At 37.9% G+C, this 17,109-nt stretch overlaps 4 protein-coding genes across 4 annotated transcripts; 2 read left to right on the top strand and 2 right to left on the bottom strand.

Moving 5' to 3' along the window:
- The first annotated feature begins 780 nt into the window (after nucleotides 1–780).
- On the top strand, nucleotides 781–2,814 carry LOC118349827 (NADH dehydrogenase [ubiquinone] 1 beta subcomplex subunit 2-like). Its single transcript, XM_035695417.1, has 4 exons — nucleotides 781–963; nucleotides 1,272–1,317; nucleotides 1,432–1,490; nucleotides 2,540–2,814. The coding sequence occupies exons 1-4, from the start codon at nucleotides 860–862 to the stop codon at nucleotides 2,544–2,546; spliced, it is 216 nt and encodes a 71-aa protein (XP_035551310.1). The 5' UTR covers nucleotides 781–859; the 3' UTR covers nucleotides 2,547–2,814.
- Nucleotides 2,815–3,302: 488 nt separating this feature from the next.
- Nucleotides 3,303–4,771, bottom strand: LOC109002910. Its single transcript, XM_035682934.1, has one exon. The coding sequence runs from the start codon at nucleotides 4,484–4,486 to the stop codon at nucleotides 3,746–3,748; it is 741 nt and encodes a 246-aa protein (XP_035538827.1). The 5' UTR covers nucleotides 4,487–4,771; the 3' UTR covers nucleotides 3,303–3,745.
- A 621-nt stretch (nucleotides 4,772–5,392) lies between these two features.
- LOC109002917 (ATP-dependent zinc metalloprotease FTSH, chloroplastic-like) lies at nucleotides 5,393–8,790 on the top strand. Its single transcript, XM_018980841.2, has 5 exons — nucleotides 5,393–7,018; nucleotides 7,444–7,690; nucleotides 7,786–7,969; nucleotides 8,200–8,371; nucleotides 8,463–8,790. Exons 1-5 carry the CDS (start codon nucleotides 5,690–5,692, stop codon nucleotides 8,682–8,684), a joined length of 2,154 nt encoding a protein of 717 aa, XP_018836386.1. The 5' UTR covers nucleotides 5,393–5,689; the 3' UTR covers nucleotides 8,685–8,790.
- On the bottom strand, nucleotides 8,741–14,953 carry LOC109002918 (serine/threonine-protein kinase BSK1-like). Its single transcript, XM_018980842.2, has 9 exons — nucleotides 14,237–14,953; nucleotides 13,955–14,090; nucleotides 13,123–13,256; nucleotides 12,931–13,036; nucleotides 11,400–11,485; nucleotides 10,573–10,761; nucleotides 9,855–10,019; nucleotides 9,656–9,769; nucleotides 8,741–9,204 (listed from the first exon to the last, which is right to left on the bottom strand). Exons 1-9 carry the CDS (start codon nucleotides 14,627–14,629, stop codon nucleotides 8,950–8,952), a joined length of 1,578 nt encoding a protein of 525 aa, XP_018836387.1. The 5' UTR covers nucleotides 14,630–14,953; the 3' UTR covers nucleotides 8,741–8,949.
- Nucleotides 14,954–17,109: the final 2,156 nt, after the last annotated feature.

Below are 17,109 nucleotides of genomic sequence, written 5' to 3'. Positions count from 1 at the left end.
TAGTTCATTTACAACCCTAACACCACTCCATCGCAAATAAAAGGTAGTCTAGTTGGCAAAAGTTAGGGGATCGTTCTTCCCTCCCTTGTCCGAAGTCACATGTTCGAAACAATTTGTCTAGTAAAACTTGTGAACTGAAGTTTTGGAGGTCTTTGGAAGCTGGCACCTTAATGAGGTTATGGTGATGGGTTGCTCCACTAGAGTTTAGTAACTATAGCTCAAATTAAACATGCTCCAGTGAGTAGTGACCTTTATAGTCACGCCCAAAAAGAGACACTACACCGACCGTCACCGACCGTCTCTCTCAATCTTTTGCGAAAATAAAAAAACATGTATATTATTATTATTATTATTATTATTATTATTATTATTATTGTTTGCTAAGAGTGAAGCTTGCGCTGCCCATATATTCAATGGACTACTAAACAAATTGAAGGAAGTTAGACCTTTATTAGGCCCAATTTCTGATTTTCGGTAAGATTTGCATCTAAAGGGACTAAAAAATGTCTGGTTTAGTTCTCGAGATTTATTTATTTTATATTATATAATTATTATAAAATTTTAAAATTTTTATACAAAATTTAATAAAAAATAAAAAATAAAAAATTATAATAATAATAATAATATTTTAATAATATTTTATTTAATTTATAATTTTAATTTTATCTCATCTCATTCTATTATATAATCAAACCAATCCTAAGGCAGCAGGGAGTTTTAAGTCATTTTGCTGGTGTTTCGTTTTCTTAATTTTATTCTTTACTTAAAAATAAATAAATTTGGTACGAATTCGATTATTTCCGATTTGTTAGGGCTTGTTCAGATCTTCAGAGAGAGGGCGAGTGAGAGAGATTCAGAGATGGGGGGAGGCCATGGAGAGAGCACAACGTACAAGGGCTTCGCGGTGCATCAACCAAAGCGCTGGCACACCCTCACCGGGAAGGGCCTCTGCGCTGTAATGTGGTCAGTCTTTACCCGTATTTCTTCTTCTTTTTTCTCAATCTTTCTTCAATTATTGTTACCCTTATTTTGTTTTCACTATTGACGACTCGGTTGTATATGAAGTCAGTACCTCAGAACTAGCTTTTTCAAGTATTACCCTCGTTTTTTTTCTATATCAATCACTTTTGAGTTCTTTAATAACCTGGATAGATTGAGCTTGCTTATTGAAAAAAATGCGCAATTTGGGTCTTTCGGAGCCTCTTTTTTATTTTGGTTGTTTCTTTTATTTGCCGTCGGGTATATGAATTTTTTGCAATTTGATATTTCAGGTTTTGGGTGCTGTATAGGGCCAAGCAAGATGGTCCTGTAGTATTGGTAAGAGTCAACTTGGCACAAAATTTCCTGTATTTGAGCTCTTTTTGTTTATAATCTGCTTTTTCTAACTCCCCCATTCACCCCCCCAAAAAAAAAAAATTCTTATTGTCTTAGGGTTGGCGGCATCCTTGGGAGGGCCACGATGATCATTCTCATGGCCATGGGCATGACCAGTAGGCACCCTTTATCTCTCTTTGCTTTTAGATACTAATAACTAGTTATCTTAAAATGCTGTAATTTTTTTTTTTGTTCAGTCAATTAAGTTAATCGACTCTTGGCTACAAGTACATGTTTATAAAATAACGGAGGGGGTTTTATTTCTTTTCTTTGATTGTCTGATGTGAACAGAAAATAAGAATTTCAGATCTTTATAGTTTGGACAACAGACTAAATTTTAATGTTGCTTCCTTTTTGGAAATGTGTGCAATACCCAGGAAAGACTCTGCCATTCAAACTGCTTTGAATAATGTTCTTAAACCAAAATCATAGGGCTTGTTGTATGTACTGCAATTGTGTTCAGTGTGTTGATCATTTTGGTGAAGGTTGGGTTACTAGTCAGTCCAATTGGGTTTGTACTCTTATAGATGGTAGCCTGTGGCTTTGTGCGAACAGATAGGGCTTTGCTTTTTGGAAAGGTGGTGTTTATTTTTACAGGGGGAAAAGAAGGGAGTTGTATCGTGTAATCAATCTTCAAGCTACCAATATCAGAAAAGTACATCAGCATGAAACATTTTACATGAGAACAATCAAACTCTAAAAATGCCAGCATTTTTCCCAGCATTTTTCCTGTCTATATTATTTAATCTGTATGAAGATTTCATTATATGGTGTTTGGTCATTTCATCAACTATAATTACACCAGTTTGTTATGTCTTTCTGGTTTTTGGCACTGACCAATAAAGATTATGTTTGAATTATTTCTTTTGTATGTTGCAGGTGAAGTGGAAATTCAACTTCATTAGATAATACTAAATTGGTATTGGTAGATTATCTATAGAACATAGTCCATTAATGAGATATATATAGAGACCTGTACTTTCTTCCACAAAATGAGAGGAAGGGGGGAGGGGGGAGAGAGTTAGTTGTACAACAAGCATACATTTTATTAGTGATGCTTGAGTTGCACTGTTACCCAGCTCTTCTCTCACGTATATATCTATTTTTAAATTTGTAAAATGCAAAATAAATTGACCAGAACTTGCTTTTGTTTTATCACCTGTAGGCACTGAGGAGCTGAAAGAAGAGGACAAAGAGTTTTGTTGATGGGTTCTCAACTTCGTTTATTTCTGTTTCAATAAAGTGATCGTGAAGAAAAGATTGTGTGAACATGATGTAATGAACAGAAAACTCCGATTGAGCATGTTAGTCTGTTAGCATGGATATCACTCGCTTTTTTATTTGTAATATATTTCGGAGCATCAGTGGCTCTCATGCTTTATTCCAGCCATGGCACTCTTTCCTTGCACAAAATAATGTCAATTGTCTCGCATACATATAGCCCTTCGTGAATTTCCCTTTTTTCTTAATCTTTTGCGAATCGATTCATTTTAGTTCATCTCGCGATTTAATGCTTTCTGTTCTTCTCAAGGTTTTCCCTTTGTGCTTGCCTTGTATTAATACGATTCTTGGTGGCTTGAAGAAAATCACGAAAAAACAAGTTTATGGATATTTGATTTTTAATATTGTAGTCTGTACTGATCAAAAGAAATATGCTGGTCTGTACATATTTTACAAGAGCTCCATGTTTCATCGCTGCCTTGCATTGGAAACGTCGACCTGAAGTGTAACGTAGTTCGTCGTCCTTTCCAACCAATTTTGGCTGAAAAGGAATAAAAGATTGCACATTTATTCCCTCCTGGTACCGATATGATCTTCTCCTCAAATTTCGAGGCAAGTTAAGAACCTCCCAAATTGCAATCGTTTGCGTGGTCATTTAATTAGAAACAAGAAGGGGAATAAGATCAGAGAAATGGAAAAGCTTGGGTCCAAACAAGCATTTTTTATACAGGAAATAAATTAGGTATTGAAACAACCGTTTGAATATTGAAACAAGCTACCTCACGAGGCATCCACATACGTGGGACAATCATGACCTCTCTGATGACCATAATAAATCAAAAGCTGATTACGCATGGTAAACAAAATGTCGCCTTCCCTTGTCTTCATCACTCGTCAGATATAAGCCCAATAAAATATAAATGGTTATAAACTGCCCGGATACCTGCAAAGATTTATTTAGGCTGTGAGCGATCACAGGACGATATATGCAAAAATGAACGTGCGCAAAATTTGAACTTTTGCGGAAGCAGATCACAGTTTAATAGCCTCTAAGGTTGTCTTTGGTCGATTGTCTTTGCATGTCCACTGACACATGAAGAGATCAGATGGGATTTCCAGTAGTGTTGCATGCATGCATCCATTCAGCTAGCTAGTTTGTTAGAATGTTGAGGAGTGAAACTCTTGTCTGAATCAAACGCCTAAACATGCACTCCAACTCCGCTTCAAGATCTTCAATGGCAATCTCCACGGCCTCCAGTCTTTTATTCGTATCCTGGAGCGCCATCAAATCGCAAATATTGTTCAGTCTATGTCCATTAAGGCGAACAAGCCTCGAAGCAAACGAGCATTTAGCCGATTTGTGATCTAGCCACGATATGGAAATGAGGGACAACAGTACCTCCATTATAGAAATAGCAGTCATTCTCACTTCCTTCAGCACATTCACAACTCCTTTAAGGTTGTCATCTATTGATGAGAGGTGCAGATTAATGCACTTGTTCCTCATACCTTTTATCTTCATGCCTTTTAAAGAATTCAAGCGATTCAATGTTTCTATCTTCAACGTCTTTCTACCGAGATTATAAGCTGCAATCCTGTTGCCAATTTCCGGCTCACCAATGCACCCCCGACTTAACGTAAATTGAAGATCTTTGAGTTGTTTTTTGACGAGTAAGAGAACATCTTGAGCAGTGCCATACGCGTCCAACATCCTTAGAGATGCCTCCGAGACCTTGTGAACCCTTTGTTCTTGTCGTTGGTGCAAAAGAGCTCGTCGAATGGAGCCGGGTGAGTGACCAAGGCCGTTGGAAGAGTTGGGCAAAACTCCAAGAGCATGAAGATTTGGGGGTGCCATATACCTAGAGCTACAAAGATAAGATTCTGAATGCATGTATCGGATTTCTGGGTTTGAAGATCATCAGAAATTAAGATGCTTTAGATCTCTTAATACAGAAGCCTATAAAGACAGGAAAACCCTGAATCAGATAGTTCTATGCACGGATCATCTGCACAAGTACGTAGTGAGTACAGCTAATCTCCAAATTGTCCAGGGAGCCTTCCGTTATAGACAGGTGGTGGTTAATACAGTTGGTGTTGATAAGACTGGTACCCCCAAATACACATTGCATGCATGAAAGATGGAGGACCGGAGGTGCCAATTGTGATATGATGGTAGATTGGTAGTGGTTGAATTTTCTTCTTCTGTGAGGTATAACCCAAAAATACCCAAAAAATCTCATCCTAAATTTGGAAGACGACGAGGACTTGGAAGCTTTTTGTGGAGTTTTTGATGGATGGGTGCAGGAAAAGTATTATTGGGGCCTGGTATTTAGGGTTGGACAGTAAAAATAAATAAATAAATAGCACTTTTTTTAAAATTCTACTATATAAAAAACTCGTGTGATTTATTTAATGTGCAGACTGTCCTTGCACCTTTAAATCATTCGACGAGGGAAACTGATTTGCTCGACCCAAAAGACCAAAAAACTCGTTATAATTTGAGCAAAAACAGAAATTCCCATTAAAGGACGAGCGAATTACCGATATTTAGGCCCGTGTGAACACCTGCGGGCCAGGCCCACGCAAGTAAATAAAACACATCTGCAGCCTCTAGAAACTTCACAGTGAAAGCGAACGCCTCTGCTTTTCACATCCTTCTCGGTGGTCGTTCCGTTTGAAGTTCGAACTTGCAAATTACCATCATCTTCCTCCGCATAACGCCAGCCTATATATCCATACAATCGCTAAAACAGTAGAAAATGAAAGCACAGAAGTTTAAAGACACATAAATATCATCATTCAAGAAATAACTGGCTCTTATACAGACCACGTGGGCGGGGACCTAAGCACCAAGCAAAATCTATGGCATGTGTTTGGGCAAGTTGCTTCCCTTTTCATCCCCCAAAATCTCTCCAAAGTAAAAGAACAAAACAACAAAATCCCATGTCGGATTCGTAGAAGAGGCTACAATCCACACACTATAATTACCCCTTCATCATCCCTATTGATATTCCTTTGTACCTGCACATATAAGCAAGTTTAGAGACGCACAGGATAGAGAAGCCACAGAACAAACTTCCATCTCATCAGACCCATGGCTTCCACCACCACTACCAATCCTTTGCTCTCTTCGAACTTCTTAGGGTCTAAAATCTTGCTCTCTCCTCCAACCCCGAAAACCACCAAATCACCGCTTCTTTTGCCTCTCTTCTCCAAAAGAAAGTCTGTAATCACTCAAAGCATTCTCAACAAAAAACCCAATTCAGTGCCTTTGAATTCTCTCTCGTCCCAAGCCACCTTAGCTGCCTTAATCTTCTCTACTATTTCCCCACAAGCTACCCTAGCCCTTGACAACCCCGCACCCCCTCAACCCCCACCGGTAATCGAAGCCGAACTTACCAAATCTAGCCCCTCAAATTCCTCGCCTTTCTCACAAAACCTCCTCCTCACAGCCCCAAAGCCCCAATCCCAGAACAACTCTGACCTCCCAGAAGGTGGCCAATGGCGATACAGCGAATTCTTGAACGCAGTGAAGAAGGGCAAAGTAGAGAGAGTCAGATTCAGCAAAGACGGCTCTGCTCTTCAGCTCACCGCCGTCGATGGCCGCCGAGCCACTGTAACTGTCCCTAACGACCCGGATCTCATCGACATCTTGGCCATGAACGGCGTCGATATCTCAGTCGCCGAGGGAGATTCGGGCAACGGGTTGTTCAATTTTATTGGTAATCTTCTGTTCCCTATCATCGCTTTTGCTGGACTTTTCTTCCTCTTCCGCCGAGCCCAAGGCGGCCCCGGAGGGCCAGGTGGGCTGGGTGGCCCAATGGACTTTGGAAGATCGAAATCCAAGTTCCAGGAGGTGCCCGAAACGGGCGTTACATTCGCCGATGTAGCAGGAGCTGACCAAGCGAAGCTTGAATTGCAAGAAGTCGTTGATTTCTTGAAAAACCCAGATAAGTATACTGCCCTGGGAGCTAAAATCCCAAAAGGGTGCTTGCTTGTGGGACCCCCTGGTACCGGGAAGACCCTATTGGCAAGAGCAGTCTCCGGCGAGGCAGGCGTGCCATTCTTCTCGTGTGCCGCTTCGGAGTTTGTGGAATTGTTTGTGGGAGTTGGGGCTTCGAGAGTGAGGGACTTGTTCGAGAAAGCCAAGTCGAAAGCGCCGTGCATTGTGTTCATCGATGAGATTGATGCGGTGGGGAGGCAGAGAGGGGCGGGGCTTGGAGGTGGGAATGATGAGAGGGAGCAAACTATCAACCAGCTCTTGACGGAGATGGATGGGTTTTCAGGTAATTCGGGGGTGATTGTGTTGGCGGCAACAAACCGGCCCGACGTACTTGACGCAGCGCTGTTGAGGCCGGGGAGGTTTGACAGGCAGGTCACTGTGGACAGGCCTGATGTTGCTGGTAGAGTTAAGATCCTTCAGGTAATTATTAGCTCTATATATACAAACCCTGCAGAGTTAGTTGAACACGTTTCTGTATTATCTGTAAATAAGATGTCCAAGGTCTAAATCTAGGTTATACAATTAAAAAATAATATAAATTCACGTTGATATTTATAAAATAAATGATATCTGAGTAGATGTTGTTTCAAGAGTGTTGTTCGTTCATTGCTCTAAAATAAGATCGGTTAACGGCATGTTGGCCTTCTGTGCCACTTAAAAAAGAGGGAAAAACTCCACTGCTCAACAACATATATTACTATGGCCAATTCTCATCTAGGAATATAATTGTATAATTTGGTTAATTCAACTGCCGTTGTCCAAAACTGAAAAAGCTTAGTAGGATGTTTTCCAATCAGAGTTGAACCGAATCCATTTTTTAAACTTGAACCCTGCATGTATGATAGGTACACTCGAGAGGGAAGGCTCTCGGAAAGGATGTGGACTTTGACAAGATAGCGAGAAGAACCCCGGGTTTTACAGGGGCTGATTTGCAGAATCTGATGAACGAAGCAGCTATTCTTGCGGCCAGGCGTGACCTCAAGGAAATCAGCAAAGATGAGATATCTGATGCGCTGGAGAGGATTATTGCTGGGCCAGAGAAGAAAAATGCTGTAGTGTCAGAGGAGAAGAAGAAACTAGTGGCTTATCATGGTATGTCTATAGATAAGGATGTTTACAGCTTTGTCTAGCTCTGTAATCTTTGATTTTCGGTGGCTAACAATGTATACGCTCAAAAAACCTTGCAGAGGCCGGGCATGCTCTAGTTGGTGCATTAATGCCTGAATATGATCCTGTAGCCAAGATATCAATCATTCCTCGTGGCCAAGCTGGTGGCCTTACCTTTTTTGCTCCAAGTGAAGAGAGGCTGGAGTCTGGTCTTTACAGTAGAAGCTACCTGGAGAATCAGATGGCCGTTGCCCTGGGTGGAAGGTTAGTTGCATGAACTTATTTCCAGCAATGTAGAACATATCTGGGTTTTTTTTTTTTTAATCATTGTTTTATATTCAAGTACTATTAAAGCCGTTCTGGGTCTAATTCTGCTATAGTTAAGAAGTGCTTGGATTTGTAGTATGTTTTCCCCCTCTATTTGGTGCACTAGTTGGCTACGACCACCTCATTTTGTTAAACAACTTTCTTCTCTTCCTTGTTTTCAATTGCAGAGTTGCGGAAGAGGTAATTTTTGGCCAGGAAAATGTGACCACAGGAGCATCAAATGACTTCATGCAAGTATCGCGGGTGGCAAGGCAGATGGTCGAGAGATTTGGGTTCAGTAAAAAGATAGGACAAGTTGCCATTGGTGGACCTGGTGGAAATCCCTTCTTGGGTCAACAGGTATGGCTTGTGATTGGACTTGGGAAACGCTGCCGAAGTTATAATAATGCCTGACGATATATATATATATATATTCATATCATGAATGCAGATGTCATCCCAGAAAGATTACTCGATGGCAACAGCTGATGTAGTGGATGCAGAAGTTAGGGAACTGGTAGAGACGGCATATTCCAGGGCCAAACATATCATGACCACCCACATTGACATACTTCACAAGCTTGCTCAGCTACTCATCGAGAAAGAAACTGTTGACGGGGAGGAGTTCATGAGTCTCTTCATTGATGGGAAAGCTGAACTATACGTTGCTTGATCCCACCGCTCAAGCGTCAAAATCTTGGTGTTATAAATTTCATATACGCATATACAAGTTAGGAACTAATTAATTATTTCAATAAATTCAAAAAAATAGGAAAACACTCAAGTTCCTCTCTCTCTCTCTCTCTCCATCGCTCTCTATCTTACACTTTTAAACAGAAACCACATTCCCAATTTCCATTACACAAACATCACATGTTGGTTACAACGACAATTAATTGAAAACCAAATATATGAAAGAAAAAATTCCGCATTGATTCTCAAGACCCTCTCCCACCGCGTTGCCTTTTTTCTTCTAGTGTTGCGGCTTCATTCAACATATCACCTGCATCCTTGTGCATATCCAGCTTGGCAAGTGCAACTGCCTGCATGTAGAAGGCTGTCGACCAATCAGGGTAGACACATTGTGCTTGCATTGCATCTCGGAGGGCAGCATCTGGTTGATCGCACATCAGGTGGCAAAGACTTCGTCGTGCATACACCGTTGGAGAAACCATGGTTCCGACGTCTATGAACTGCACATACAACCAATATAAAATTAACCAAATCACAGTATTTCTCACCTTTTCTTTTCTATCCCTTCGCATTGTTTTTTTCTTTACCAGTTGAAATCTGGATGTCTTTTCTATTTCTTTACCCCTAATGGATCAATGGCATTAGCTTGTACGAGGGAGAAGAAGAGAATGGGGCGGGAGGGGGGGGAGCACATTTATGTTTGCGTCAAGCTCTGTGGACGTATGCTGTTCTTCGTATCAATCAAGTTCCACATTTTCTTAAAATTCTACAGATATAAAATATCCCCCTCCCATGTTAACATCATAGCATGGAAATCTGGGATACTATTAAATAAAGTTCTATTGCTTTTTGTACAAGTGAATAACAGGGAAGTATGGATGGCCTACCACATAATGGTATGAAACGAAGTTTATTTATGAGAGCTATTTATCTCAATACTGCAAAACATACCTGAGAATAGCAGTCTATTGCAGATCTAAAATCTCTGTCACGAAATGCCAAGTCCCCACGCTTTCTTGCCTCCAGCATATCTCTCATTTGCTGGGTCCATTCTTGGAAAGACAACTAAACAAATCGACATCAAGAAAGAGATGTTAGTATAAGAGTAGATGAAAGTTATGCACGCTTGCAACTTGTACAATTCAGTTACCTCATTGGACCCTTCATCATCTTTGTAGTGTGTCATGACCAAGATCTGATGGATAGCTGTGAGGTCCATCCTTGAACAGGCATCACCCATTGGAGAAAGGGGGTGTTGTGGCGTAGCAGGTGCATCCTCATGCTTTGGGATTCCCAGCATCTCATAAGATGGAACCTACAAGCAGAGAACTCACATCCTGAAATAAGATTTGAAGTTCACAAAACTGTTTCATTATGGACGGATCCATCCACAAAAATATCTGGAAGTTGATTTTAGTACACAATCAGGAATGCAATAAAATCCATTATAAAAAATAAGGAAAAATAAAATAAAACGAGACAAGCAACCATCAATTCTTTCCTGCACTCATCACCATCAAGAAAACCACAACTAAAAATTTTGCTTGCAGGCAACTGAATGTTTGATATAAGTGAGATGTATCAACACTATTGCTCTGCCATAAGTAAGGATCCTTTTAATAATAATTATAAGGCTTAGTCCTCTTTAAAAAATAAAAAAACAGTTCCAACCAAGAATCAATCGGCAAAACAGACAACCAGCGGCACAATGGATAATTGGGCATCGTGATAGCATGACAGGCAGTGATCTTGTGCTTCCACAGCGTTTAAGAAGAAATTTGATAGGTCGTGTTAAAAAAAAAAAACACTTGTGATAAAAGCTTAATGCATGCATTAGAAAGCTAGACAGCAATGAAAGCAGATTTTACATCGGGTTTATTTTGTAGGGGGGCAAGTGTTGCAACAAGGTCTTTGGCATTCGGCCGTTCCCTAGGTTCATACTGCAAGCATTGTGAGGCAATATCAAAAACCACCGTTGCCTCCTCAGTTGAAAAGTTACCCTCCAAATGTGAATCCATGAGAAGAAGAATGTTTTTGCCCCGTATCATATCAAGAGCCTGCATACATAATAGAAACATATTCATTAAAATCAATGCCAAAATAATTTCAAACAAAAAAAATCAGAAAGAATCGTTAAATTTCAAACGACCATGTTAAGATCTTCCTTGACACTAGCAGGTAACAAATCAGTGGTGTGACTATCAGGGGTGTTATTTCTCCAAATTCTTGGATAGGATTACAAACGAGAAATCTGTTATCTGACATAAGCCTTCTTCAACATAAATCATAACAGACTTCTTTGGAAGCTAAAAATGTAACACAAATACAGCCAGAAAGACAACGTATTGGAAAGGCCACACTCAAGAAAAAAAGATGAAAAAGGATATTATCCAGTATATTCCATTTTATGACAGATAATTGTTAAGTCACAGCTCAATAATAGTAGCAAAAGTATACTGTCATGCTCAACACAAATCCTACAAGCCTATAGAGAAAGCACGCAGCTTCCCAACTACAAAGTTCCAATATCATAGAATAAGTTCCTTAAAATGAGTACTTGTTTTTTTCTCTTTCTTATTAAAGAGGAATTCCATTGTGGACTTCACTGCCCTCAAATTGGACAGCTGAATCGGCAGAACCACTACACTAAACCTATGAGTGATAGATCCACTATCCAAAATTGTAAAATACTTACATGACCTGGGGGGATGTGCTTTCCACTGAGAAGATCCAAGAGGACAGTCCCAAAGCTGAAGATAACGCTTTCTGGAGTCACCCTTCCTATAACATATATGTATTCCATTTAGGATGCATTACTCGAAAAGTAGTGTCATACATTCCAATAATAACAATTTTAACACTATATAAACACCTTGCAAAAAAAATTGATAACATCTACAAAGCAGTTAAGCATCACAACTCTTTCAAACCCTACAAAAGTAAATGGTACATATACAATAATCTAAAATATGTCAAGGCAAGCAACACTCTGGTCACTTAGATTGTAAGTTTCACACGATATTCATGTACCTACCTCAGCTCAAGTTATCTTTCCTATATTTTTTCTTTTATAATGAGGAATCCCGGAGACCGTGCAAATGTAACATGTCTTTTACTCAGTTCAACCCCAAACCTGTATAACGCACCCACATCACATGGATCAAGTTAATCGTTGACTTTTCACCAATAGGAAGTCGGGGACATGGTCCTAAAAATTATTTGCACCTAAGGCCTTGTTTGGATTCAATAACCATCTCATCTAATCAATACAACTTTCCCAAACTTTCAAACAAAATATAATAAACAATTCAACCTTTTCAAATTCTAAAACAAAAATTATATTAAAAAATTATATTCTAACAATATTTTATTCAACTCTCATCTTAACTCAACTCACTATCCAAACCTCTCATGAGGGTTCGAACCTAAGACTTGAGGGAAGCATACCCCGAAGACCAAGGCCCTTGTTTCCAATCTTTTCACAATTGCAATATTTAAACAAAAAATCGTAGGAAGACAAATCGATGCCTTCTATATTTAAAAAGAAGGAAAAAAAAAAAAGAAAAAAAAAAGAAGAAGAAGAAGATACCATGCTAAAATTCTAGGTGTACCTATATGCCTAAAGGTTAAGGTGAGAAGCAAATTGAGATTGATAAAAGAAAATGAAATTCACTTTCATGTTAAGCAATTTTAATTACTGTAAAATCTGTAACACTGGGCGGATCTAGTGAATCATCATGTCATATAGAGCTGAATCTTTTGAGATTTTAGGAGCTTGGAAACTCTTGTACTTGATCTCTATATATGGCCCTTTTTACTGGCTTGCCTATATAGATATGCTCCAAACCCCCCCTCTTGAATGTAATCAACTAATTTATACTTTTATCTGAAGGTGCAGCATAACTCTGCCATATCCATGCAAGCGGAGATTCTCTGTAACTTTCTAAAATATTCTACAAGGTTTCTTGATGATACTATAGGGTCTCTTTGTTTCAGTAGACCAAGCAGACAATGACAACTAAACATTAATAGTATCCTTTAGAAGTCATACATTGATATAAAAAGAAAAACTAGTAGTAATCATCACAAAACAAAAGATTATGGAAGCATGAGGATGTTCTAGCTGGTTTTATGTATTAGAGAACAATAAAGATAACAAGATCTCAGGGTTTAGTATGGAAGATATCACCAAGTAACAGATAATGAGACCAAAGATTAGAAGCTACCATTTCTCAGATACTCTGGAGGCGTATAAGCAAGATTTGTGCTGTAACTTTTTCCATCCATACTGTTTTTCATCAAGCCAAAACATGAAAGCCGAGGATCACCATTCTGCCAAAACCATCCACAACAGTACGGCTTTAACTCAAGAGAAAATGTCATAGATGCCAGAAACAAGAGTAAATTTGCCACTGCACCTCATCAAAGAGAACCCTGTATGCGTTCAAGTCATGATATAATGGGCGGCCTTGGGTACTACAATAATCTAATGCCTCAGAAATGTACAAAGCAACCCTTAATCGCATGGCCCACTCAATGGTCTGATTCTCCCCTGCCAATCAAGTGATAAATGAAGCATTAAACTTCAGGCAACTCATTAATGAAGGAATCTATTAAGATAAAGAAGTTTCAGTGAACAGACTGGTAATATAGAGTGAGCCTCGTATTATGACCACAAGTAAGAAAGACTTGAGAGCACGACCTTGTCCATTACACAGTTTTAAGGGTTTTTTACCAATTTGAATTTCTTAAATATTTTTCAGATAGATATAGATATACAAACATGCGTATATAAATAATTACGAATTATTCTATTCTCAAGCAAGTGTGCAGAGCACACCATACACATCACTTAAATGGTAAGATTTGACTTATAAGAATCAAATTTCAAAACTTCTCTTCTAAATCAAATTATGTCATATAAGCATCTTACTAGGTGTGCTCCACACACTGACTTAAAAATAGAGTTTTTCAAATAACTACTATTATATCCGCAGCTTCGAGTATAGGCAATACAGCAACTCGCTTTATGGAAGCAATTTTTTTTTCAAATGCAACGGAAATTAAATCCACTTGAAAGACTGGTCCTTTAGGATTCATCATACTAATAACCACCAGACAGTCCAAAATTAGTTAATATTACCAGAACAACTATGCCTAAGAATTCAAGTAGAAACAATTCCATCAATTATTTATTTACGGAAATAATTAGTTCGCCAAATTAGAAGCCAGAAAATTACAGGAACGTACAGTGGAATAGATGTTTGGCTAGGGTATCGTTAGGCATGTACTCCGCAACAAGCAGCCTCTCATCGCCATCGCAGCAATACCCAATTAGATTCGCAAGCCTTTTGTGCCTTAGCTTCCCAACCCCAAAAGCTTCCTCCTATAATTAAAATTAAATCAATAGCAACAACGCAACAGTAATGAAACAAAACACTCCAAATTTGCAAACCCTAAGAAGAAGGAAAAAAATGAGGAGCAAAACGGTACAACGGGAAAGGTAAGACAATAAAGGAAAGGAGTAACTACGGCGAACTGCTTGGGGTCAGGCCAAGCGAGCTTGGTGAACTTCTTGACGGCGATCCAACGGCGATGGTTCTGGTTCTGGTTCTGGTTCTGGCTCTGGAGGCGGCCCTTGTAGACGACATTGGGGGCCTTCTCCCCGCTCTCGGAGACGATGTGGTCGGAGCTGAAGTTATTGGTGGCGGCTCTCAGGTCGGCCAGAGAGAACTCCGAGAATCCCGGCACGCCTCCGTAACCGGCAGCGATGGCTCCGGAAGCGCCAGAGTCGGTTCCGTTGGGTGGGGGAATAGCGGAGTTGTGGTAGTTGCTGTGGTTGTGGAGGTGATTGTGGTTACGGCGGTGGTACTTGTTATCTTCCGTACGGGGACCTTTCAAGAAGGTGGATTCGCAACAGCCCATATCTCGGTCTGAGTTGACTCAGCCCTCAACACCTCCACCTCGCTATTAGCCAAAAACCATAACACAGAGAGAGAGAGAGAGATTCCTTTGGCTCAGTGTTAACCCAGGCTACCCAGCCACCCACCCGTGTGTGTATCACACTAAAGAGAAGAGATCTAAGGAGCGAAGAAGAGGAGGTGCAGCTTTCTATTTCTTTTTCATTTGCGTGTTTTCTCTTCCTTTAGCTGCACTGACAAAACCTCTTCTGTCTTCCTCTCTGCTTGAACTGTCCTTTTTGTGTCGTTGAGGGTACTTTGGTCCTCCAATCTCTTCTCCTCTTTCGTTTCGCGGTTTTTTCGTCCTTGCCTTCCTTTCTATCTATATGTCTCTATTTTTTACTAACTCAAAAATTACTATACATATATTAATATTAACTATATTATTAGCAAAACATTTTATGATCAGCAGATAGATAAAAATATTAAAATTAATATTTATTAAATAATAATAAATAGCGCTTCTTTATATTAATTTCTAAAAAATGAAAGCTCATCATCCATCATTATTTATCTTCATGATTTTTAATATCTTATAATATTAGTTCCCTTAATTTCCATAATTTTTAATATAATTTATTTATTTGGTTGTTATTCTTCACAAACAAACAAGTCGTTCATTTGCTTTTTAAACGTAGAATATAACATGAGAACTATATAACAATAAATGTATACAAATATGGATAAGCACAAATATTTTATATGTAGAAACGACATTATTTATTTTTCAAGATTCAAATGCTTTTCACGCCGTAGTGGACTTTATATACGTTTTGTTCTTTTATTTGATGTAAAGATAAAATGTATGCCGGCCTGTTTTGATTATGTAATTCATATAATTTTGTTAAATATTGAAAAAAATATTATTATTATATAATTTTTATTTGAATATTTAAAAATATTAAATTATTTATTATATTTTATATAAAAATTTAATAAACTTATAATAATTATATAAGATAGATTGATTTGAACTGCCCACTTTTGAGTGAAAGAATAAAAAAATGAAACAGCGGGCTTGTCGGCGGCTTGTGAGATGCGGTGCGTGTGCAGCACGAGTTGAACGAGAAAATGCTCATTTTCTATCCAGAGTCCAGACAAAATTCGACTTCCAACACTTTTTTTTTTTTTTCTTTCTACTCAAGCATTATATATATATATATAAAAAGTATATAAATTTAAAATGGATATTTTTATTATCAATATACAAGAAGTAAGTAGAAATATTATCTAAGACTAGCCCGCCAAAAATATGATTGATAGTTGCCTATTACGTTATTGAGTGCGTACATCGATTTTAAGATCAATGAATTTTAATAAATTTTCAATCTTAATGATGTCAGGAGTTAAGAAGGATGACTCCAATAATGATTGAGATATTCTAAAAATGAATAGAATCTAAATTCTCAATAAATGTAAATACCGATTGAGCATCTCTTTCAATAATAGCTGGATCATGAGTACAAGTCATTTTGGATGTTAGTAATGTTGTCATTGTTTCTGCCACTAACGCGATAGTTGTTTGTATTTTTTTCATTATTATTTTCAAAATATCTTCATTGTGACTTCTTTGTATACCAATTGAGAATTGGTCTCTTGCTACATCAAATAAGAAGTTTATATAATTTAAAGGTGGAGGTTTCCATTATTCTTCTTTATTGTGTTGACTATGTAGTAATAGATAGTAGTACTATTTCCTAATTTAAACATATTGAATATTATAACAAGTCTTTAGATTTCAATTTAGTAATTAAATAATGTCGTTCATATCCCAAAAACACGTGTCACTCCTTTATTTTGTTTATTAAAATTTTATTTTAATCTTAAATTCAGTTCAAACTTCTATTTAATGAGATAATAATGATGTAATTTCTTAATCAGTAAAAATAAATTAGGATGAATATCTTTCCAAAAAAAAAGAATTGGGAGCAGTCGGAATCCGTGGATGGAGTCCATAGTATATGAAGTTTGAGAATAAGCCTGCATACTCGTAGACTTCTTGTAAACGAAACGCGAGCTTCCTCGTGACGTACAGCTGTCCAAGACCCTGATCTCTCTCTCTCCGCACCTGCAATTTTTATAGCGGCCTGAATATTTTCCAATATTCTTGACACCTAAGTATGATTCATTGTTGGCGACCACTGAATCGTTGGCTCTCCTCCAATTTTAGGAATGGTTTGGATTTATAAACAGTTGAAATGGAATAAAATAATTTATAAATAATAAAATAAAAGTTAAATTATTTATTATATTTTATATAAAAATTTAAAAAGATTATTTTAAAATTTTAAAAAATTAAATTATTTATTATATTTTATATGTGAATTTAAAAAAATTATAATAATAATATGAGATAAATTAAAGTGGATTGAGATGGATTACGAATACAAATTAAGTTTAATGTCATCCGTTTTGTTATTAAAATAGTTGTGAAAATATAATTTT

This window comes from Juglans regia, chromosome 11 (assembly GCF_001411555.2).
Source record: "Juglans regia cultivar Chandler chromosome 11, Walnut 2.0, whole genome shotgun sequence".
In the NCBI taxonomy this organism is placed as follows: domain Eukaryota; kingdom Viridiplantae; phylum Streptophyta; class Magnoliopsida; order Fagales; family Juglandaceae; genus Juglans; species Juglans regia.
This window is presented reverse-complemented; position numbering and strand designations above follow the sequence as displayed.

What these genes read in the sequence shown, in the direction of transcription:
- LOC109002918 (XM_018980842.2), bottom strand. Translation starts at nt 14,629, where the DNA reads ATGGGCTGTTGCGAATCCACCTTCTTGAAAGGTCCCCGTACGGAAGAT. An exon ending in CCCTACAAAATAAACCCGAT is followed by an intron (nt 10,020 to 10,572) that starts GTAAAATCTGCT and finishes CTCTGCTTGTAG; the next exon opens with GTTCCATCTTATGAGATGCT. An exon ending in CAATAGACTGCTATTCTCAG is followed by an intron (nt 9,205 to 9,655) that starts GTATGTTTTGCA and finishes TTGTATGTGCAG; the next exon opens with TTCATAGACGTCGGAACCAT.
- LOC118349827 (XM_035695417.1), top strand. Translation starts at nt 860, where the DNA reads ATGGGGGGAGGCCATGGAGAGAGCACAACGTACAAGGGCTTCGCGGTG. An exon ending in GGCCTCTGCGCTGTAATGTG is followed by an intron (nt 964 to 1,271) that starts GTCAGTCTTTAC and finishes TTGATATTTCAG; the next exon opens with GTTTTGGGTGCTGTATAGGG. An exon ending in AAGATGGTCCTGTAGTATTG is followed by an intron (nt 1,318 to 1,431) that starts GTAAGAGTCAAC and finishes TTATTGTCTTAG; the next exon opens with GGTTGGCGGCATCCTTGGGA.
- LOC109002917 (XM_018980841.2), top strand. Translation starts at nt 5,690, where the DNA reads ATGGCTTCCACCACCACTACCAATCCTTTGCTCTCTTCGAACTTCTTA. An exon ending in GTAGAGTTAAGATCCTTCAG is followed by an intron (nt 7,019 to 7,443) that starts GTAATTATTAGC and finishes CATGTATGATAG; the next exon opens with GTACACTCGAGAGGGAAGGC. An exon ending in GCCGTTGCCCTGGGTGGAAG is followed by an intron (nt 7,970 to 8,199) that starts GTTAGTTGCATG and finishes TTTCAATTGCAG; the next exon opens with AGTTGCGGAAGAGGTAATTT.
- LOC109002910 (XM_035682934.1), bottom strand. Translation starts at nt 4,486, where the DNA reads ATGCATTCAGAATCTTATCTTTGTAGCTCTAGGTATATGGCACCCCCA.